We start from the raw sequence: 24,608 nt of genomic DNA, 5'->3' as shown, positions 1-24,608 counted from the left end.
GCGGGGGAAGGGACATGTCCTCGGAGAAGCCAACACGGTCCACTCGCAAGTTTCCCCCAAACGAAGACGGTGCCAGCGCCTGATCTTGAGGTCCCGTCATTCCACACAGAACTGCGGAGTTGGGCCGAGAACCTGGGGGACCGTTCCAAGCACCCCGACCAGCGTGAGCAGCGGCACACCCGCGTACCTGTACGGAGCTGGCGTAGACACACTCTGGACCACACTAGAGGGCTCCAGCTCCCACAGGGTTGACCTTCCGATGTACTCACAGCTCTTTTACGCAACCAACCATTCTTTTTGCCTTTCGTACATGTTAATTAAGTCTTAGTTCTAAGATCATAGACGCTGATAGTGACCTTTTAATGAACCCCCAGCATTCTCGACTGTGGAAGAACATAGGTTTAATCTAGTCTTGTTCCGAATGGTCTGTTCTTCCTATTGAAAGTTTGCAAAACTTTGATTTTTCTAATTCTGTATTATTACTACTTTCTTTTATGCGCCTTATTCTATGCTCAATGAATCAAGGCAAAGTCAAATAAACCAAGGGGAAGAGATGGCCAGAGAAATGGGAAAAGTATATAATGAATGATAATTGGTTGACTTATGCCTTGACTTATAGGAAATGCCAACCTATGGTTGAGGAATGTCTAAATACATGTTCCTCTATGAATATTCACACCTATGTATATGTACACATATGCACATACACACATATTATATGTACTGGCCGTGGGAATACATGTATTATGAAACAAGAAAAACAAATACTCCCTTTTGTGCTTACTGTCTTCAGCATGTAACCTAAAGACACTTTTAATGGCACTGTTTCAGATCATCCACATAACGACATATGAGATGGGTGCTGTGGTCTTATCTCCATTCTACCTTACAGGAAACCGAGGCACGTCAGTGGGAAGGGCCTTGCCCCGTGGTGCACAGGTATTCAGTCTCAGTGTCAGGATTTGGACTTGGCTCCTCCGATGCTCTGTGTCCATCCCGGGTTCCGGGCAAAATGGTTCATTGGTTCGCTGGAGGTATTATTAGAGCTTCTGCAGGTGTTGTTTGAGATATGAAAATATGAAGCCTCCCTAAGAAAGCGTCGGCTGCTCCTGGTACCTCTCGCACCCAGGTCTGCAGAGCAGATGCCCATGTGCCATCAGTTGTATGGGGGACGTCCTGAAGGGCTGGGGGAGCCCCACCACAGAGACTCAGAGAGGGGGGCTCTCTCCTACAGAAGATGACCTGTGCATGGCTGGAAGAATTATGGATGGGTGTTTTCATCTAATTGAGCTCACTCTGTCATAATACCTAAGTGACTTGAGGAGACCCAAGGTTCCCGAGAGAAGCCATCCATTCCGGATAGCACTCAGAGCACCGGCGTGAGGCCAGAGGGACAAGGACGGCCGTGAGGAAGGGAGGCGCCGTCACCCCTGACAGCAAGCCTCACCTTGACTGTATGACAGGCCCTGAGACGTAAACTAAGCTGGGCGTGAAGCCGTTACACTCAGCCAGACATTTAAAAATTAAGCACGTCATAAATGATGAGAGTGCCTCTGTTGAGCCATGGTTCAAGACAATCCATTTTGTTTTTATATATACAAAAAAAAAAAAAAATCTATGACAACATTTGAAGGTCTCTTTTTTACATAATACAGGAAAACATAATTTGAGTCACAGGAAGAAAAGGCAGAAATAGTACCCGACAAATAATGCTGTGACAAACTGAACTATACTTTGTTACGAGGAAGCACTCTTGGAGTGCAGCCGTCCCTCACCCAGGGACACATGCTCCACGACACCCCCCCCCCCCAGCAGATGCTGATGATATGAGGGTACTGAACACGCACTCACTCCCTGCCTCGCTCGCCATGGAAACAAAGAGATTGAACCCCAAGTGTAATGTTCTAAAGATGCCATTGGCAAGGTTAGTTTTAGAAAACACCTTTAAAATGTACTTAAAATACAATTACACTAAATAAGAAGGTACACAAATAATGCATTTTGATTAGATAGGGCTTGATCATGCAAACCTTGTGTTTCATTGAGAGGTTGTTAGTTACCTTGCGGCAAAAAAAGCTAGCAAAATTAAAAGCTAGTTTACATACATTCTTTATAAAAATACAAGTGATGTGACATTGTTCACCTGTCCTGTGATGGCAAGGAATTGTCAATAGTGTAGAGTGCTATACAGAAAGTATTTTTGAAAAAATACATTCAATCTATTCACTTAGCCTGTCCCTTGAGGAAAAAGTGGCATTTTAAAAAATGATTGAGAAAAAAAATGCAAAAGGACCTTAAACTTACAAAAGGTACTCAGACCTTACTCGAAATAAGAAAAAAAAATGTGGAAACAGCATTTCTCGAATATAAGGTTGGGAATAAAAAATCCCAAAGTCTTGTAACCGCTCTGTTGGTGAGACAGTGGAGAAACGGCTGTGGTGGGACCGAGAAGTGACCCTGCTGCTGGGAGGGAAATGGAAACAAAGGCACCTCTTCCCTTTGCTACAGTAACCCCACCTCACGACAGTCTGAGCAGCTACGGAAATGTGTGTGTGTGCACAGTCTCTCAGGTGTAGCAACATCTGTAATGAGACCAATGAAAACGTAGTGTTTACTAATAAGGAAAAAGAGAGGCATAGACACACAACGGAATTCAATTATGCTACTATGGAAATAAAGAAAATATTCATATATTGCTAGGGAGTAATCTCCCAAATACAATATAGCCCGCAGAATGGGGGAAGAAAAGCAAGGTGGAGAAAAACAGTCACAGTATTCAATGTTCTACTGTAGAAGGGGAGGCACAAATTTTTTTTCTGTATTTTTCCAAAGTGAGAAGTGGGGAGGCAGACAGACTCCCATCCGCGCCCGACCAGGATCCACCCCACTGCCCACCAGGGGGCGATGCTCTGCCCATCTGGGGTGTCGCTCTGTTGCCGCCAGAGTCTTTCTAGCCCCTGAGGCAGAGGCCACGAAGCCACCCTCAGCGCCCGGGCCATCTTTGCTCCAATGGAGCCTTGGCTGCGGGAGGGGAAGAGAGAGACAGAGAGGAAGGAGAGGGGGAGGGGTGGAGAAGCAGATGGGCGCTTCTCCTGTGTGCCCTGGCCAGGAATCAAATCTAGGACTTCTACACGCCGGGTCGACGCTCTACCACTGAGCCAACCGGCCAGGGCCCAGAAGAGGTGACATAAATTTATATCAACACTTACATCATTGGTAATTTGTTTACATGTTTTTTTTTAAATGGGAGATTTTTCAAACAATGGCATTCCTTTGGGGAGAAAAGGAAGATCGAAGTAAATAAGAACAAAAGCTCTATTTCTGTTATTGTAACTTGTTTTAGAGCTCTGAATTTGGAATTCTGTCAATATTTTACATAATTATTACCATAAAATGAATTTTAAAAGCAATTTGGAGAAAATTAAATGTGTTTGTGATTGGTGACATAACTATACAGTGACTGTCATGTCCTCTATTCCTTTGGGAATATCTCTAATGACAAACCAAACGGCACAAGTCTTACCATTGTTTTCAGGAAGCATACTTTGCTGATGGTGTTCTAATGCTGACACCATTGTGTGTGTACTGTAACTAAGACAAACGTGTAATTATGTTGATCTCACTTAGTAATAGGATTTCTGCTGAGAAGCAACAACAGTTGTAAGGTTAGTGACTTCAAGTAAAAATTCCATAACCCTGAATTTGAACTGGAAATGTCAGTATAACTTGTTTCAAATTTTATTTAGAAAATGAAATTTAATAGGGTGACCTGACATTTATTTTGAAAGCATGCTTCCCAGCTCATTTAATTAAACCTAGAAACAGTGACCAAATTATGTAGTAACAGTGAGCACACCAAGCCCCAACCAAGACTGTGTCTTCTAAATACTGCTTCCTATTACAGGGAACCAGAGTTCCTTAGAAAAATGGTTGATTCCAGGTTATTGAGCAAGAATTATAAAAAACAAAAAAAACTAGAATATCTCATTGTACTAGAAAGTCTGGCTAATGTGCCCCAAGTAAAATTTAAAAATAAATGAGAAATAAATAAATGATAAACTGGTTTATAAAGGCAACTTGACTATGAAGAAAAATTTGAAAATGGATATTTATAGATGTTTCCATGTTATTTGGTTTTGTAAAGGAACAGGGTTTATCAATAAAAAAAAAACTCATCAAAAACTTAAAGACAGAAGCAGGATCTCCCAAACTTCAAATAAATGTTTCACTGATTTTTGAACCCTTTTGTTGAAAATATAAAAGCACGAGACCTTTCAATCATGTTCCGTAATATATTGACACATATATTATGTAAATATTAATTTCAAAATCATTGCATTATTGGCAGATACATTTGAAAAATTAGTATCATCGTTTACAAAGTCCTCAATGCAATCAGCTACTTCCATTTGAATCTCTGAAAAAATTTTTAAGGTATGTTTTTCAGCTGTGATCAACATTAAAACTGAGAGTTGAAATCAACTGAACTTAAAACCTGACCATTCAATCAAGGTAACACATAGTTTCCAGCCACAATTTTCAAAATTAATGAAGCATATTTAATCATACTGCAGTCATTAAATATATATGTATATATATGAGTTATGGACCCTTAATCACTTCACATATAAAAATTAACTCAAAGTGGATCAATGACCTAAATATAAGAGCTAAGCTATTAAATAAAAACATATGGATACATTTTCATGACCTTGGATTTGGTAATGGATTCTTTCACTTGACACCAAGAGCACAAGCAGCAACAGAAAAAAAAATAGATCAGTTGGAATTCATCAAAATTAAAATGTTTTGTGCATCAAGGACATTATCACCAACCTACATGTTTGGAGAAAAGTTCGGAAATCATGTGTCTGATAAAGGTCTAGTGTCCAGAATACATAAAGAATGTTTACGACTCAACAAGGCAAACAACGCAATCAGAAGTGCACAAAGGTCTCGATCAGGCATTTCTCCAAATAGATCCTCAAATGGCAAACAAGCAGATGAGAAGGTATTCAGCATTAAGGAAATGCCAAGTCAAATCCACCATAAGATACTAACTACTTCTTACTCAATAGGATGGCTACGTAAAAACAAACAAACACAAAACAAAACCAGAAACATAACCAGTGTTGGTGAGGACGTGAAGGAATAAGAACTCTTAGAAGTTATTGGTAACGGTGCAAAATGGTACAGCAGCTGTGAAACATCGTCTGGTAGTTCTTCAAAAGGTTAAACACGGAAATATGACATGACTCAGCATTATTCCAAACAGCCCAAAGGGAAGAACAATGGCAAATGCCCATCAACAAATGAACAAGAAAACACCACCTGTTCTTTCCACAGAACGCAATGTGATTCAGCCATAAAAGTGAATGCAGACACATGCCACCACTCGGATGAAACCTAAACCCACGATGTTCAGTGAAAGAAGGCACACTCAGAAGGTCACAGACTGTGTGATTTCTTTTGTACGAAGCATCTAGAACTGGCAGATCCATGGAGACCGACCCAGCGGCTGTCGTGAGACGGGGGTCAGGAGAAACGGGGAGTGACCAGTTCATGGATATGGGCTAGTTTTCTGGGGGTGATTCCAACGTTTTGACACGAGAGAGAGATGGCTGGCCACTGCGTGGCGTTGTGAAGGCACGGAACGCCACTGGAGTTGCTCACTCTAAAAGGGTTCATTGTCCGTTATCTGAATTTCACACAATGCCAAAATAATAATAATATAGGGCAAGTAAAAAGAGATCTTGTTAATGTGAAAGACTTAAAATTATTTCAAATCTTAAATATTTTAGATTTATTTCATTCTTCTTTAATCTCTTTTTAAAATATATATTCTTTCATATATATATGTATATGTTCAAAATCTTTAGTGAGAGGAGAAGGTAATTAAAAAATGTGGAGAGAACTGCTCTAGACCCAAGGTCATAAACCTGTAACTTGCAGTGTGAATCCATAGACATCCTTTACGGACCTTGGCTGAATAATACTGCAAATTTTATTTTTAATGCAGGTTTTGCATTTTTTAGGTCAATACAGGTCTTTCAGACCTTGGTGTTTTGTGTTTTTCATTTTCTCTCTGTGTGTGATCCAAACAATGTTTCTTGCCCAGCAATGATCAAATAGCCATTTGAATTTTCAACCCTCGCTAGGGACTGGGTGCATCTAAGCTAGTTTCACACCAGCAGCGGTCCCTCTGTTCTGAATCGGCATCCAACACATGCCGGACTTACCCACACAAGGCAGGGAGTAGCCCAGCTGTGCGTCGTGCGTGAACTGCCGGTCGTTGAGTCTGGTCACACAGTACAGGTGGAAACAGTCTAGGCAGATCACGTGGCGGTCGCTGCACTGGAAAACCAGCACGGGGCTCCTGTGGAGATGAAGAGAGACATTCCTGTAGGACGTCTAGGGCAGGGATACCACAGGCGCTGCAGGACACCTGGCCACCCAGCCGGCCGCTGAGGGCACGCTCTGCTCTGCGCAGACCCAGGTGGCTGAGCATGGAGCTCTCCTTCCAGGGCCATGTCTTAAAGATCGGAGGCATGCCAATCACTACACAGAACATCGATTTTCCTAATCTTATATGTTTTATTATTCATCAGCTGGTTAGACCCAAGCTCCGATATACACTCTTTCTAGAAGCCTGATGCATAATTCCAAATTAACCTACTAATAACCCCATACACTTATAGGTACTTCTAGCGATCCATCTTACAGCGTGGTGCTGATGACTTCCTCCTCTCTTGGCGACTGTGACCCCTTGATGGCAGATACTGGGGCTGCTTTACATTGGTATTCTCACAGCACCGGGCATTTGGAAGGTTTTGTATAAATGCTCCTTGATTTTGACTATAATAACGTGTAGGAGCTGAACTTCCCCAAAGTCAAGAGAAGAATGACGGTTGCCCCAAAGCTGGCGGGTTAAACAGGTGCTCGTACCCCACCGGCCGGTTGGAAAGGAGGCCGTGGGAAGGACAGGTGACCAGTGGAGACGCTTCCACTTCCAGGATGTGTCTCTGTGCCGCCCCACACCTCCCACCACCCAGTTTCCTAAATTAAGGTGAGGAGATTACTATAAATTGATACATGCAAGTCCTAAAAGTTTTGGATTCCCTTAAAACGCTTAACAGGAAAAAAAAAAATCTCCTCAATAACCTTGCAATTTTTTGCTAGCAAAGAAATCTCATAATTTTATGACGAAAAGGAGACCAATGGAATATACTAATTTGAGATCAGTCCCGAGGCAATTTAGTAGGAAAATACAAGTCACTGGAGTTTATTTAGATAAGCCTGTTCTCTATGTAACGATAATAAAACACAAAATAGTTTTCATTTCACACACAATTCCTAACAGAGCTGTGTCCTTCCAAAGCCCTTTCCCCAGAAAAACGGATGCCAAATATTATTAATATTGCTGAAAGATAATTATTGAACAGTTAAAATATTTTCAAAAGTCTGTTTTGCCACTTATTTTGAAGCAACATCTAACACAAAACCAAACAGGGGGGAGGGGAGAGGAATAAATAACTTAAAAAGAACCCTTGATATTTGAACGTCATGGATCTCGTGGACAATGGCCGACTTAATCCGGGCTGGCGTGTTCCCAGATATTTTGATGTGCTTCCACTTTCCATATCTGAACCCACCGAGGGCCTTTTTCAAGTAAGTATTGACTGTGTTCTGAACCACCAGCCTTTCTCCTTGTAACAGTTCCCCCTGAAGACGATACAGTATCACACTGCGCTCTTTCTGATGTGAGAGCCAGGCAGTACGCAGGCACGCACACGGCTCACTCACTCGTGCTGACCCCACGGGGCTGCTCTGCTTCACCCTCTCCTCTCAGAGCGGATCCTGTGAAAAATACCGGCCGCTCTGGGCTTTCGCAACATGGTCGATTAAGCCTGTGCAGACCCGTAATCTGCTGGCAATGCGTGGAAACTCGGGAGGAAAATAGAAGAACATTTATAAAAATGTTCCTATATGTAACCAGGTTAAAAAGAAAGCTTGGCGATTGCCCTGTGAGAAGAAATGAAACGTGAAGCCAAAGCCGTCAGCACATGAACCACTGCCATGGTGTCCCCGGGGGAAGTCCAGGTAGGTGCAGGGCACGCAGCCATCGGTCTAGAAAACGAGTCCTTTCCCCTCTCGCGGTGCCCCCTCTGCAGCGCGCATGGCCGGCGGACGAGGGCAGCGGCAGCCATTAACGGCTTGAGGAGTGCGTGGTGACCGGGACTTGAGACCCATTTAGGATGGACGGATTGCAGCCGCTGACATCAATAGCTCTCATTATACAGGGAGGGGGGGAGGGAGGGAGGGGGTGGGGGAGAGAGAGAGGGAGGGAGGGAGGGAGCGAAGGAGAGAGAGAAAGACATCAAGAAGGCTTTAGAGCAGGGGTCCCCAAACTACGGCCCGCGGGCCACATGCAGCCCCCTGAGGCCATTTAACCAGCCCCCGCCACACTTCCGGAAGGGGCACCTCTTTCACTGGTGGTCAGTGATAGACGCAAAGCATGGCATCGCTCACATACAGTACTACTTCCAGTGACGTGGGATGCACGCCTCACGGCTCCGGAAGCACGTCATATCACTTGTTACATCTAGCAGTGACAAATATGGAACCGGACATTGACCATCTCATTAGCCAAAAGCAGGTCCGTAGTTCCCATTGAAATACTGGTCAGTTTATTGATTTAAATTTACTTGTTCTTTACTTTAAATATTGTATTTGTTCCTGTTTTGTTTTTTTACTTTAAAATAAGATATGTGCAGTGTGCATAGGGATTTGTTCATAGTTTTTTTTATAGTCTGGCCTTCCAATGGTCTGAGGGACAGTGAACTGGCCCCCTGTGTAAAAAGTTTGGGGACCCCTGCTTTAGAGAATGTTCACCTTAAAACCAGTAGGAGATACACGGAACACCAGGTAACAGCGGGTCAGGAGCGGGAGAACCGCAGGGAAAGGGGTCCAGCATATAGAGTGTGCGCAGCACGGAAGGTGAGAACAGAGACCACACGGCTCTCCCCTAGGAGAGTCACTGCCTGGAACCGGGGTGCGTGGCGGCCCTGAGAAGCTGCAGTGTCCAGCGTCCGTGACAGTGATGGAGGCAGCCACACAGGTGCTTTCGCGTGCCCGTGTCAGACAGGAAGGAAACTCACAGCTGCGGGGAGTCAGAAGTGTTACACCAGTCAGTCACCGGAAGTTCTCAGCCCGTCACCATCTGTACGGAGTCGATTTATATTCTATGTCTATGGGGACCTACTGATGGCTCGGGAGTAGACACACGCATGCGGGTTTATAGATACGTGATGACGCACAGACTGTCATAGGTAGTATATGTCTATACGTCATGTAGAAGTATCTGTCAGTGGGTTTCTTGATACAGTCGAGGTGGGGTTGCTTATCGCTTACAAAGAACGTCCCTGGTACGTGTGAAACATTTAGGTGAGGGATGAGCATGACACCCACAGAAAGGCTATTAGATTAGTCACCTGAGTCATCTGAAAGAAAGTAAAACTCATGCCATGAATAGAGGGACCACATAATTGACTTCCTATACGCTACACGGAAGACGAAACAGGGGACCTAGTATTTACAAGAACCTACAGGTGCCTGGCTAGGAACTTCACATACCTTGTTCCTTCCCTTTCATTCCCCCTGAAATAAACCCCTGGGCCCTCCCACGGCCCTCCCACCCCTCCTGTTCCTCTCCCTGCCCCCTCTCACCGGTGTCTGCATGGTCCTAGCACACGCAGCTCGTTCCTCTAAGAGAAGGATCTCACGCTCACTGTCATCCATTCCTGGAATATAATACTAGCTTCAAGGTTTAAATCAAAATCCCAATTGTCAAGGTCCAGTTCAAGACCAAAGACCTCCGAGAAACTTTCCTGGGAGCCCAATTCTTTGCTGGTTCTTCCTTTGCACCCACAAGGTCTCCAGATATTACCGTCCCCCACCCCGACATTTTAGTATCCACCATTAGAATCTGGTAATTCATTTATTTTCAAATGGAACTCAGTGGAGTTGACACTGGTTAACACAATGACACAGGCTTCAGGTGTCCCCTTCTACAACACGTCCTGCACACCATATTGTGTGTCTACCCCCCCACCAAGCAGTCAAGTCTCCCTTCACCGCCATGTGTACCCCTACACCCACCTGACCTCGCCCTTACCCCTATTCTATCACCACCCTGTTGGCCGTGCCCATGAGCTTTTTTCCAAACTTTTTTTTTTTGCTCAATCAATCTCTCCACTTTTATGTTTCATCCGTTGCCACCCTAGCTGTCAGGATTCAGTGAAAAGTCTGGAAACACCAGAGGCCAAGCTTGACTGACACGGTCATGACTCGCATGCCTCTCCACGCACAGGGTTGAGCAACTGACAGTCATGTAATCAAGCTCCTGATTGCACCAGTGGGTAAACAAACAGGGTGCTTTTATTTTATAATTTCTCTGCTCCCGCCCATACATTTCCATTCAGTTTTCATTGAGCATCTACTTTGGCGAATGTAGGCCCTTTACAAACATGTGTGGAAGACAGCACTGAGGGAGTGAAACCAACATCGTACAGGTGTGTAACCGCTATAAACCTCGGGAGACACAGAGGCCCTGCCACCGTGCTTCGTCTGGGAACACGGGGTGTGCAACAGTTCTGCGCACACAAGCCAGGGGACCCGGGAACGTGCAGAAACTCCAGGACTCAGCCTTCTGTACGGCGCATTTTCACCAATGAAATAAAAGTTGGTTTTGCATCTCATTTGCATAATCAAACAACTTTCTTTCACTTGTCGTTTGCTTTTCTGATGTTCTTGTTTAATAATAATAATAATAATAATAATAGTAAATTAAATGTTTCTTTTTTTTATCGCTTCATATTCAATTTGAAATATCCCCTATTTTTTTTTTTTTTGTATTTTTCTGAAGCTGGAAACGGGGAGAGACAGTCAGACAGACTCCCGCATGCGCCCCACCGGGATCCACCCGGCACGCCCACCAAGGGGCGACGCTCTGCCCACCAGGGGGCAATGCTCTGCCCCTCCGGGGTGTCGCTCTGCTGTGACCAGAGCCACTCTAGCACCTGGGGCAGCGGCCAAGGAGCCATCCCTAGCGCCTGGGCCATCTTTGCTCCAATGGAGCCTTGGCTGTGGGAGGGGAAGAGAGAGACAGAGAGGAAGGAGGGGGGGGTGGAGAAGCAAATGGGCGCTTCCCTGGCCGGGAATCGAACCCGGGTCCCCCGCACGCCAGGCCGACGCTCTACCGCTGAGCCAACCGGCCAGGGCCTTCCCCTAATTTTTGCGAGCAGAATATTACAGGAGGTTTTCGTAGTCACTGAACTCAGGTGCCTGGAAGTTAGGATGGAAGGGACCTGTGCGTCCAGACAGCCTCCACTGGGAACCAGTGAGCTGAATTCAAACAAATGGGAAGACTGCATCCGGAGAGAAACTTGGCTTCTGGTCAGGAGAGGAAATAGATATGGGAAAGAATTCTCGGAACGCAGAAGCTACCCACTGGGCTGACTGAGAAGATGTATAGTGGGAAAAGAGGGAGGAGGGATGAAAAGCACCGGGGACAGAAAGGCTTCTGGTCAGGGACACCAACAGGAGCAGAGGGACTCTCGAAGACCAACCTCCTCTGTGGCATCAGGTCATGGGCTGCACCGGAGACGCCAGGCGGGGGAAGGGACCGATGTGTTAGTAAGTTTAATGCTGAGGGAAGCTGGCAAGGCGAGAGGCTGGAAGTCGTGAGAACTGCTGGGAGGTTGTTTGAATAACTCAGACGTGAGTTACCGAGGGACTTGGGTGTGCTGGTGGCTTCAGAAATGGCAGCGAGGAGACAGATGGCAGTGACATTTCTGAGAACACGCCAGGACTTACCTCCTCACAGGTCTCTGTTCCTCCCGACAGTCCTCTGTGCCCTTTGCTCAAATTATATATAAATGTTAACTGATCAATCTGGAAAATGATTTTACCCTCATGAGCCAGATTACAGAGCAGTGAATCAAAGGTTACATAAAGTTCTCAATCATATGGAAGAGGAGTTATGAACGCTCTGGTTGACATTACTGAAGAGGTATTTGTAATTGATGTCACCCCCCACCCCCTGCTTTTGTTAAAGGAGTGAGCCAAACACCTCTCTGTTCACAGTGTGTTGGGCATAATTGAAGGGGTCTTAGTAAAAAGTATGGCAAGGCCTTCACAGACGTCACACAAAGTACAATATTGTTACACTGCAGCCCAAAGATGTGAACTATTGTAAACCAGTTCTGCAGTGTCCAAAAATAGCAACATGTTTTATATGAATATGGTAAACATGCATTTTAGTCTGCTCCCTGCTTCATTTCTCTCTCTCTCTCTCTCTCTCTCCATCTATCCATCTGTCAAAATCTGTCCGTTTTTCTGTCTGTCTTCCCCATGCACATCTTCATTTATACCCAGTAAGAGAGAGGTTGTGCTTCCAACTTCCAGCTGAACGGGACACGCGTTGGATGCAATGTGCCAGCGACGTTTAGGTGAGTGAAGATCAGGAAGCACGTCTAAGCTCTAAAGGAAGTAAAATCCTAACAAAGTAGAGAGGGCAGGGGCACAAATGGCGGGACAGGGGGCAGGATGTTTCAGGCTGGGTCGCGATGCGGGAAGACCAGGCTGGGGGGCGGGGCGGCAGCGGCAGGCGTGGTCCCCGGGGGCCCCTCCCAGGCACTGACACGATCCCTCCCGCACGTCAGCCCCTCCCGCACGTCAGTCCCTCCCGCACGTCAGCCCCTCCCTCCAGCACGTCAGTCTCTCCCGCACGTCAGTCCCTCCCGCACGTCAGTCCCTCCCGCACGTCAGCCCCTCCCTCCCGCACGTCAGCCCCTCCCGCACGTCAGTCCCTCCAGCACGTCAGTCTCTCCCGCACGTCAGTCCCTCCCGCACGTCAGTCCCTCCCGCACGTCAGCCCCTCCCTCCCGCACGTCAGTCCCTCCCGCACGTCAGTCCCTCCCGCACGTCAGTCCCTCCCGCACGTCAGTCTCTCCCGCACGTCAGTCCCTCCCGCACGTCAGTCCCTCCCGCACGTCAGCCCCTCCCTCCAGCACGTCAGTCTCTCCCGCACGTCAGTCCCTCCCGCACGTCAGTCCCTCCCGCACGTCAGCCCCTCCCTCCCGCACGTCAGTCCCTTCCGCACGTCAGCCCCTCCCTCCAGCACGTCAGTCCCTCCCGCACGTCAGTCCCTCCCGCACGTCAGCCCCTCCCGCACGTCAGTCCCTCCCGCACCTCAGTCCCTCCCGCACGTCAGTCCCTCCCGCACATCAGCCCCTCCCTGCCTCACACCACGGGAAACATGGACGTGGCCCTGCGTGGCTTCCGGAACCAGAGGGGAAGGACGGCCACGGCTCTGTTTCCGCTTGTGCTCTCTCCTGGGGTCGCCTGCTCTGAGGGAAGGGAGTGACCACGGGGCCAGGACCCTCAGGCAGCCCTGCGGAGAGGTCCCCGGCAAGGAACGGCGGCCTGTCCACGACAGCCGGCCCCGGAGCCGGTCATCCCCCGAGCCGGTCATCCCCCGAGCCGGTCATCCCCCGAGCCGGCCATCCCCCGAGCCGGTCATCCCCCGAGCCGGTCATCCCCCGAGCCAGCAGCCCCCGAGCCGGCCATCCCCCGAGCCGGTCATCCCCCGAGCCGGTCATCCCCCGAGCCGGTCATCCCCCGAGCCGGGCAGCCCCGAGCCAGCCATCCCCCGAGCCGGTCATCCCCCGAGCCGGTCATCCCCCGAGCCAGCAGCCCCCGAGCCGGTCATCCCCGAGCCGGTCATCCCCCGAGCCGGTCATCCCCCGAGCCGGCAGCCCCGAGCCGGCAGCCCCGGGCCGGTCATCCCCCGAGCCGGCAGCCCCGAGCCGGCCATCCCCCGAGCCGGCCATCTCCCGAGCCGGCAGCCCCGAGCCGGTCATCCCCCGAGCCGGCCATCCCCCGAGCCGGCCATCCCCGAGCCGGTCATCCCCGAGCCGGCCATCCCCCGAGCCGGCCATCCCCGAGCCGGTCATCCCCCGAGCCGGTCATCCCCCGAGCCGGCCATCCCCCGAGCCGGCAGCCCCGAGCCGGTCATCCCCCGAGCCGGTCATCCCCGAGCCGGCCATCCCCCGAGCCGGCCATCCCCGAGCCGGTCATCCCCCGAGCCGGTCATCCCCCGAGCCGGTCATCCCCCGAGCCGGCCATCCCCCGAGCCGGCAGCCCCGGGCCGGTCATCCCCCGGCCGGTCATCCCCCGAGCCGGTCATCCCCCGAGCCGGTCATCCCCCGAGCCGGCAGCCCCGAGCCGGCAGCCCCGGGCCGGTCATCCCCCGGCCGGTCATCCCCCGAGCCGGTCATCCCCCGAGCCGGCAGCCCCGAGCCGGTCATCCCCTGAGCCGGCCATCCCCAAAGCAGGTCCCCCGGCCCAAGGCCAGCCCGCGGGGGACCGCAGGCCTGGCGGACACCTCGCCCTGACCTCCGCCACCCTGAGCAGCCGTCCAGCTGGGCTGCTCCCAAAGTCCAGACCCACAGACAGCGGGCGAGATACGTTTCCCGTGACCTTAAACCCAGACGTGTGGGGGTCATTCCTCCCAACGCAGCGGTGTGACCAGCGTGTGCTCAGGGGAGGAAGGTCACACTTGGAAGGTCAGAAGAGAGCTGATGGAGGCCGTGGTCACTGACGGCGCATCGGACTTCAGGGGACGGAGAGGGAGGAGACATTATGGGTCCAGGGAAGCAGGGGCGGAGGGGTCGAGTCCCGAGCGCGGGAGGACGGTGCCAAGTCACCCGCTGGGGCTGCTCTCCCACCCCGGGGAAAAGCAAAATCGCATACAGGTATGGCTCTGGGGAGAAGAGGAATTTCTGGAATGCAGTGAAAAGCAAAGCACGTTAGAATAAAAATATTCAATGCCAATCACGGAAGAGATACAAATGAACCTTCCTCACTGGAGGGAGAAAGGCAGTCCTGAAATTTAGCTAACCCAGCTTGACCCTCGACAATGCACACGCTGTCCTCACAGTGTTCAGGCAACAGGAACACAGATGTCATGCCCCAGTTAGCAATCTTCCTGAGGTCTCCACAAACCCTCTGCACATGAACAACGGGGACTCCTGGGAATTTAGCAAAGCATTTGATTAGATAAAAATAATTAGGGAGGGAAACTACACCATTAAAGGAACTCGAATTTATCTTCTTAACAACTGTCACTTTAAATCCCTTTTAGCTAGAGACAGCTTATACACAATAAAGAAGCCCCCGAGACCTCAGAAACCGAATGCATTTCCACTTCATCTATATTTAGCATCATTACATACTAATTGACCAAGTGCACTGCCGACAGAGCCGTCTGCAGCACGCAGCCTGCCCGCAGAAATGCCAGAGACAACAGTCTGCCCACATGTGCCATAGGAGTTCATTATGTGAGTTAGCCAAGTGAGCAGTCCCAGTCTCTGAAGAGGCCCCGGATCCAAGACACTAATTGATAGACTCAACTTCTGGAAATTTAAATAAGCTTCAACAGTCGAATGACCTTCAAAATCCCTGCCAGCAGCCAAGTTTAAAATCCTGAGCTATGTTCACTGGCCATCAGTCTGCCTGGAACCAGAGCCCTATGGAAGCCCAGGCGGCGGCCCCTGCCAATCTCCCCCAGCCCCCCTCTGCTGAACACAGCAGTTCTTCCTGCTCTGTTCAGTCCACATTGCTGCACACAAAAAAAGGGGGTTGACTAAGCTCTGTAAGCTGGCCTGCAGAAGTCCCCACGTCTCAGCATATAAAACACACCCAAGGCAGAGACTTTCTGTCTACATTCCCAAATCTGACTTTCGCCGGTCCATTCTGCCAACACGTTTGAACAGCCGCTACATGCTAGGTGCTGTCTCGTCAACATGACATCAACGTGAACAAGACACGGTCCTGCCCTCAGGGCCTCACAGTTCTACAGGGTGGAAGATAAGGAATTATCTCACAGTGTAGGGAGCCCTACCATAAGGGTGGGTTTAGAGATCGCTGACCCCCCTGGGGTTAGGAACGGGGTCTCTATATAGCTCATGGCTCAGTGCATTCAGTCCATATGGAGAGAAGATGGATAGTAAACCAATTTCATGGCTTCCCTTGTTTATGAAAGCTTTAAATACAATGTTATATAAAATGATGTAGTAAACGCATCACAAATAAAATGATTAGGAGATATAAATTCTTTGTTTACTTCCCTACTTGACAAAATTCCCCTTTCCTCTTCGATACTCATTCAGAAATTCTATATCCCATCTGTGGTGTTAAATGTTACTGGATTCAAGAGAATTTCTAACCTCAGTTTGATCCAAAGTTTGATCCCACTGATCAATCCTCTGTAAACTCTCTTGTCATCCATGGGCAGTTTGATGCCCAGAGAACAACCTGGTTTTTTTCTGTATCTCATGGTTATGATATTCACCAAAATAGTGCTACATTCTCGGATGTGCTCCTGATGTGATATCTGACAGTCCTGTGGGCATTTTTTCTGCATTGGGTACCCAGGGCTTTCTTCACTTAACATCTCCATATCAAGGTAACTATATCCCTGTTGACATGGTAACCTCAAGGGGTAGCCCCTTTATCTGCTCCAGACATTGTTTCAATATAGCTTAGTGATATTGAGAGAGCCTACAAAACAGGAGCCATGGAGGTAGTTGAGCCAAGATACAGAGTAGCAAGATGAACGCGTTCTAGAGCAGACAGGTTTGGCCTGGGGGTGTCAGTCTAGTCGGAGTTCTCCCAACTCAACCCCCGCGTGCTGGCTGACCCTGAAGCAGTGCCCTGAAACTCCCCCACCCAGGGGCCCTAGGCAATGTAATCAGCACACCTCGGCAGCAGTATTCCAAAGGGCTTCTCACCATGGCAGGTCTTGGCCAAAATGATAAACTGGTCACACAGTGCCAATGCGTCAAGACGCCGGATTTTGCTCAAGTCACCCCACAATATGCATCTTTCAAACTGCCACACAAAAATCCTTCTGCTTCTCTCGGATCAGGCCCCCCCAGACTCCGGACCACCTCTTCCTTACGTGCTCATCCCTGCGTGCACGCTTCTTCCCAACCTGTCTGCATTTTCTATCAAACAAAAGCTGTCACGGTTCCGCTCAAATCCAGCCTCCTTCAGGGACGCTTGTCCAGGAAGGCTCCGGCTAAGGGCGCCTCTCCACTCACCGCCCAGCCTCCTGTCACACGCACGCTGGGGAGGTCCTGGTTTTACACGCAGCGTGCTATTTTAGGTCCACGTTATTGTATTGCCCCCACCTGCTTCATGACGGGTGCAGGTCTCCCAGCTCAAACTCACATGCACCCGGGGGATGCCCCGCGGGCTGGTTCCCAGGCCCGGCACCGGGTGGGGGTGGGGGTGCACAGAGCTGGTCCTCAGCAGTCCTGTCCACGGTGAGAGCCCATCTGGGCCTTCGGGGGGACGAACGAGGGGCCACTGGGCCCAACGCTGGTCAGCAGAGAACGTTCCCTGCCTGAGGGGGAAAATAAGGACAAAAGGGCGAGTAGTCGGCCTGACCGAGAAAGTCGAGGGGAGCGAGGAGGTCCTGCAAGAGCACTTACAACGGAAGGAAGTTAGGGACGCTGCGAGGCCGAGCGGTGTGTTTTCATTTTACCCCTTTAGCTTTTATCAAAGTTCCGAACCCCCCCCCCCCCCAGAACCTGAAAATGGAACTAGGACACAAGGACTCTACGGCCACAAGCCTCAATCGTCCATGTCTTAGGTGGGGGTGAGTTCGGGTCTAGCACGTATACCATTTTGAACCATTCACATTAAATAGGTTATGCAAAATAAAAACATGAAGCCATGGTTACGAGAGAAGATTCATGGACTATTCATTCCCTCCAGATCAGGGGTCCCCAAACTTTTTACACAGGGGGCCAGTTCACTGTCCCTCAGACCATTGGAGGGCCGGACTATAAAAAAAACTATGAACAAATCCCTATGCACACTGCACATATCTTATTTTAAAGTAAAAAAAAAAAAAAAAACAGGAACAAATACAATATTTAAAATAAAAAACAAGTAAATTTAAATCAACAAACTGACCAGTATTTCAATGGGAACTATGCTCCTCTCACTGACCACCAATGAAAGAGGTGCCCCTTCTGGAAGTGCGGCGGGGCCGGATAAATGGCCTCAGGGGGCCGCATGCGGCCTGCGGGCCGTAGTTTGGGGACCCCTGCTCCAGATGGTGGAAAGCTTTGAAAATATTTATTTGATTTTATGTATTACTTTTCTAAGTACAATTACTGTTGACACGTTGAACCCAAACACAAACCATTAACCTCTAGAAGTGTTAGACTGTCAACATTGTAACATAACAATACAGATTAGAATTAAAAAGTAAACCTCTTTTCTTTTTTAGGAGTTAAATTGTCAGAAGCCATGTGGTAGACCCTCTTTTGTAGTAATCCGCTACAATGACCTGTTCTACCTGTCCCAGCCCCAGCTTGTCTTGCTAAGCATGGATAGCAGAGAGACGCCGATAAAGAACTGTAACTAGTGGGTAAATCGTAACGAAATAACTGTTGCATGTAACCAAATGAAATGAACAACTCCAAAGGGCATTTGGCCCATGAGAGGGAAATGCATCTCATGAAAAATTATCACCTTAACTTTCTTATCCCCCATCTAATAGTATTAATTTCAATTCTCAAAGCTGTATGTATAAAAAGCCCAGGGATGCTCAAAATCGTATTTATAAGAAGAGCCCAGGGACTTGCGAGTTGTCTCAGGGCACAATCTAGTCACACTGCTGGCGTGTACGCCTCAAGGAAGCTGAGGTCAGATTTGACACGGAATACTTCCTCGGTCACGTCACTCACACGGAGCTGTTCTGTGGCACATGCCAACTCCTGCATGCGTCTTGCTTTGTTTTCTCTTTTGTGAATAACGGCTCGAAGCCGAGAAAGCCCAGGGCCTCAGCAACTGCACTCGGCTAAATTGAGACAGATATGGAGACAGATCTTGTTTAAATAAGCACCCCACTGTGAAATAAATTGTTCTGGTGTATTCCCAAATCTCATGACAGGAAATATTAACGTGTTAAGAATCAGTCCAGTGGCTACGAATGTTAGCAGCTATTTACCTAGGAAATTATTACAGTCACAGAGCGGTTTAGAAGTGATACATCTTTTGCCACCTGCTCGCCAAACCTGGCTCAGAGGATGTCTCATTGGTTTCTCATTCATTCCTACAAGTGAGTGGATGGATGTTAATAGAATATTGGCTCTTTTATTCCTGGTATCAGACAGACATTGAGGCTCAGGTCCTCTGAAGTGCTTTGAAATGAAGAACCCGCCTAAAAGATTATAGTCATCCGAACACATTTCCACAATGAAAATGTCTCACCATGAGGAGGCATCGTGAAATGTCTGAGGTATCGTTAGACGGATTCAGCAGTAAAATATTATTAAGGTAATTTAAGCAGTTGGGGAGTACAGTAGAAATATTATTCCCCTAATTAATGTAGTTTTTTGCTTTCCATACAGCCAGAAAAGTGGTACATGACATGACAAAATAGTTTGCTAAAAATAATCAAAATCAACATGGCATAACTCTACAAACCCAACCGGATGCACACAGAAAACCCAGAAGGGGGAGGCAGTGCGGAGACGGGACCGCTTGCCCTGGAGGCTGGAGGGGGAGGCTGGTGGGGAGGCTGGGGGAGCCCCGGGGAGGTGGGAGGAGGCTGGGGGAGGGGAGGGAGAGGGGTGAGGTGGGAGAGAGGGGGGATGGAGGGAGGTGCAAGGGGGAGGCTGGGGGAGGCTGGGGGAGACCCGGGGAGGTGGGAGGAGGCTGGGGGAGGGGGGGAGAGGGGGGAAGGCTGGAAGAGGGGGGAGAAGGGGCAAGGTGGGGGAGAGGGGGGACAGGGGGAGGTGCAGGGGGAAGAGGTTGGGAGGCTGGGGGAGACCCGGGGAGGTGGGAGGAGGCTGGGGGAGGGGGGGAGAGGGGTGAGGTGGAAGAGAGGGCGGATGGAGGGAGGTGCAAGGGGGAGGCTGGGGGAGGCTGGGGGAGACCCGGGGAGGTGGGAGGAGGCTGGGGGAGGGGGGGAGAGGGGTGAGGTGGAAGAGAGGGGGGATGGGGGGAGGTGCAAGAGGGGGGATGGGGGAGGCTGGGGAGAGGGGTGAGGTGGAAGAGAGGGGGGATGGGGGAAGGTGCAAGAGGGGGGATGGGGGGAGGTGCATGGGGGAGGCTGGGGGAGGGAGGAGTCTGGAAGAGGGGGGGAAGGGGCAAGGTGGGAGAGAGGGGGGACAGGGGGAGGTGCAGGAGGGAGAGGCTGGGGAGGCTGGTGGAGACCGGGGGAGGTTGGGGGAGGCTGGAGGTGGTGGGGGGGAGAAGTGGTGAGGTGGGGGAGGGGAAGGGAGGAAGGGAAGGGGGGAGGGAGGCTGGGGGAGGCTGGAAAGGTTTCTTCAGGCATGTTGGACACACCTGGGCATGTCTGAAGAGTTAAGAGAAAGGCCAGTGAGAAATTAACTTAGTCTAAGAAGTGTGTTGCCCTGTGCAGGAAAGGAAGGGGCCCATGGACTCTGTGAAGTCTTCCGGGGACAAAAGGCAGTGATTTGGACCCTGCGGGACAGACACAGACAGAGGGACAGGTACATTGGGGACAGTGCAGTGTTGCAAGTCCCCTATACTGACTGGGCTTCTTCCCTTTTTTACAGACATACGTAGGTTTAACCATTTTTAGAAAACTTCAATATCATATCCCTGGGTCTGCGGGGCCACTGTTATAGAATTAACACCTTTCAAATGATCTCCCATGGAAATGGAGACTTTCTGGTCGTTTCCCAGCAGGTTTCACTCCGAGTCTTTGCCTAGAGCCTACATTGAGTAATAATGAGCCCGATAACGTAACAGTACACTAATAAAAACTGAAAACTGGGGTTCCACGTTCCGTCCAGCCCGTTTGTCCTTATCCTCTGGAATGTCCAGGCGCTGGACACAGGGCGCACACGGGACAGGAGAGGCGCTGGCAGCCCGCTGGGGACTCTGGGGACCGTGCGGGTCAGGGAGGCTGTCTGGGGATAGTGTCGTCAGACAGGGCAATGGTATCAGAGACATAAGAGATGATTAGGGAGGAAAACTGGCAAAATCCAGAGGTTAATTAACCCGAGGCAGAGAGGAGACTGTGCATCACATCCGGCTTCTGCTTTGAAACATTTATCAGATGCTTTGAACGGACTGGGCTCCCACTGAGGGCTTTCCCTGCATTATTTATTCAATCCGCGGGACTCCGAGACAGCCTCAGTTGGAGGGCCATGTCCCTCAGTGCCACCTCACATCTGACAGTGGCCTTGCACACGAGAGGGGCTCAAAAGTATCTGTCGAGCAGATGGCTGGCTGGCTGGCTCCCCGTCCCTCCTCTCAGGACAGCGGTGAAAGGGCCCGCCCCGAGGGGGGGCGGTGGGGACGGGGACGTCCAGAGCTGCGAGACGGCGGGTCCCGCAGCCAGCAAGTGACACATCAGGCGCCAGAACCGACCCTGCCAAGGCTCCGCCATCGCCCTCAGTCCTGCGTCCCACTGTGACCCTGTCCAGTCTGTGACCTGGTGACCCTGGCTGACACGGGACAGAAGCACTGGACGAGCAGCAGGCCGGAGACCAGGAAGGCTTCGTCCAGGTCTCGACTGGCTGAGGTTGGCACGTCTCTGGGACGTCAGGTGCACACGGGTCCAGCAGGGGGTCTGGAACTCAGAGAAGGGTCAGAGCTGGAACCCGGTCCGGGCACCCACCAGCCCGGAGACGCTGACGACACCCTGGGGAGCGGGTGGGGTCCCCCGTGGACAGTGAGTAATTAGGGGAGGAGGTGGCCCAAAGACACCCGGAGAAAACCGACACCCCGGTGCAGTCAGTTTGCCTAAGAAGTGCTCGCGTGCTGAGCTGCGACATGAACCCGTTCTACTTCTTTCCAGGGACCTTCACACACACCCGCTGGGCAGTGGCCCCCAGCAGCGTCCACATTCCATGCCTTCCCATCACGGTTGGTTATTAAAACAGTCCGCTGTTTGGTCCCTGCTAGAGCAGCCCCCTTATACCCCCATCTCCCACGGCACTGGAAATAACCGGACAGGAGCCGCGCTGTTCCGGTGCCCGCGTGCGCAGACGGGCGTGTGTGCAGGCTCCGTTAGCCCCGCGTCCAGGGACAGTGGGACCTCCTGTGTGTGTGTGTGGGGGGGCTCCCCTTTTCCTCAACTCTGTAGCCTCTTAGCTCCGCCAGAGCGGAAGGACCAGCCAGGGCCAGCACTCAGCTTTCCACACCTGGTCCTTGCCACGTGTGCCAACAGGTCTTCACGACATTCTACTCTCACCAGTGGGAGGCATCTGACTGTAGTCATGAATCTCCCGCCAGGGCTACTGAAGAAACAATGTGTCTCAGTTCACAGCAGGTAGTTACAATCATCTTCCCCAAGTCAGTAAACCCTCTTCCCTGGACCCAGCTGTGTTCTTAACCACTTACCCTTTTTTTATTTCAAAAGTGAATATGGAAGAAATGTTCCAGCGGCCATGCTCACAGAGCTGGCCCTCGGTCAGTGCCAGAAGTGGTCTTCCAAACAGCCCCCAAGGCGTGCTATCCTAGTGCACACTCACGCAGACACACACACTCTCTCTCTCACACACACACACACACACACACACGCGCGCGCACACCCAGAGCATCCTGTTTGTGCTCTTGTGTTCCAATGGCCGTGCCTCCTCCCTGCCTTTTCTCGCTGCTCCACTAAGTCCCGCCAGGGGCCCTCAGATGGCAGCCCTCCAGTCACCTGGGGCCTTCCTGTGGGCCTAGGCCACGCCTCTCTCCTCCAGCCCCATTCCCCACGGGGCACGGCTCCCCCATCCGCAGAGCAAAGGCCGAGAAGAAGCAGGGTTCCACGGAGAACTGCATCTCAGCTCACCCGGGATGGACGTGCTGACGCTCGCACTTGCCCCTGAGCACGCACGGGCGGCATGTGCCTGTGGCACCTGGATGTGGCCGTGGCTCGCCCCTGGGGTGGCAGCCCACCCCCAGACCGGCCCCATGTCTGACACAGACCTTCCAGGCTCAATCGGTGCTCAGAGATTTCATTTTCTGTTTACTTCACATGCAAGGAGTAGAGGGATGAACGTGGCCTGGTCACCCAGGCTGCTCATGCCACGCCGACAGGCCTGCCCGGGCAACATGACCCCACCAAGGCTCCCTCTCGCAATGCCAAGGCCGCTGGACCCATGGACCGTGAGGCCAGGGGCCCCGTGTGCAGGTGGCCTCCGGGCAGCAGCTGCTTGTCGAACTGGCCAGCCCTGACCCTACTCACAACGACACTCAGAGTTTTGGCCGCCCGTGCGCGGGACGGTGGCAACGAGCAAACTTCTGATTCAAAGGAACCCGCCCACTTCTCCCCCCCAAGCCTGCCCTGGGCTGGTGGTGAAGCTCACCAGGGACGGCTGGATTGTCTGTTCTCTTCAACACGAGAGAGCTCGCCCTCACGTGAGGGAGGGTCCGCCCGACGGGGGGCTCTCGGGAGTGGTAGGAGGAGGCGGGAGGCACGTGCTGGTTCTCGCTCTGGCAGGACGGAGGGTCCGGCACAGGAGGCGCCGCGAGACTGACCCCAGCCTCTCAACTGAAGGCCAAATTCAGTTGTGTCGTGCATCCGGCAGGCACTTGATGGTGTGGTGGACGGAGAGCCAGGGGGGATTTGATACAAAAACAGAAAACAGGTCCTTTCTCCAAGGGATCAAAAGCAAATTAGAGAGATGCTTGACAGTGAACTTCAGAGAGAAGCACCCGGGATGAACTGAGAGTATTCAAAAATTTTCACACACAGGAAACGATCTGACTGCAGCCCGTAGAGGACTCCTGCCCGTGTCCACCGCCAGCCGGACCCTGCAGACGACGGAGGTTTCCAGGAGGCGTTTCTTTGTCAGTCTGGCTCGCCCGGTAAGTATTACTTAAACTTTAAAAAGCAGCCTAATGTTTAGCAGAATTAAAGGAAACGAGTAATTATGTCCTGTTTTTCTCAGTACAGTTTTGTGAGGCTCATGTTTAATTAATCAGGGGCACTCGGAACGTGATGAGAAGATGGGCTCTGTGTTACTGTGTATCCCTAAACACTCAAACCACGACGCAGAGGTACCAGTGACGGGAGACACAGACAGCGGCACAGGGCCAATTCCGGGACGTGCGTGGGACTGGGGGTTGGAATGCATGCGTGCACACACACACATTTGCTACAGCAGCGGTAAGAAATGACCACAAACTGGGTGGTTCAAAACACCACCGATTTTTTCCCCTCATGTTTCTGAAGGTAGAAAACCCAAAATCCAGGTATCTGAGGGCCACAGTCCCTCTGGAACCTGCAGGTCTCGTCTCCTCGCTCTTGGAGTTTGCCAGCACCCCTTGGCTTGTGGACGCATCCCTCCAACCTCTGCCTCATCGCCACATCGTCTCCCCTCTGGGTGTGTCTGCCTCTGTGTCTCTCTCCTCTTATTAGGGCACCAGTCGTATTGGATTAGAGGCCCCCCCCCTACTCCAACTGAGAGTATTAAACTTAACTTCCATTTTAACAACATCTTCAAAGACTCCATCTCTAAGTAAGGTCACATTCCCAAGTACTGGGGCTTAAGACTTCAACA

General features: G+C 50.6%; 1 protein-coding gene across 1 annotated transcript in view; it reads right to left on the bottom strand.

Annotated features, from left to right (window-relative positions):
- The window catches only part of LOC136398569 (E3 ubiquitin-protein ligase parkin-like), a 719,582-nt gene that overhangs the window by 359,964 nt on the left and 335,010 nt on the right, over nucleotides 1-24,608 (bottom strand). Inside the window, exon 5 of the mRNA XM_066372747.1 lies at nucleotides 6,240-6,376. Coding sequence (XP_066228844.1) covers nucleotides 6,240-6,376 — 137 coding nt within the window. The remainder of the gene's footprint in view (nucleotides 1-6,239; nucleotides 6,377-24,608) is intronic.

The sequence above is a fragment of the Saccopteryx leptura genome, chromosome 3 (genome assembly GCF_036850995.1).
Source record: "Saccopteryx leptura isolate mSacLep1 chromosome 3, mSacLep1_pri_phased_curated, whole genome shotgun sequence".
Lineage (NCBI taxonomy): Eukaryota > Metazoa > Chordata > Mammalia > Chiroptera > Emballonuridae > Saccopteryx > Saccopteryx leptura.
Note: the sequence above shows the minus strand (reverse complement) of the source record. Positions and strands in the feature narration are given on the sequence as shown.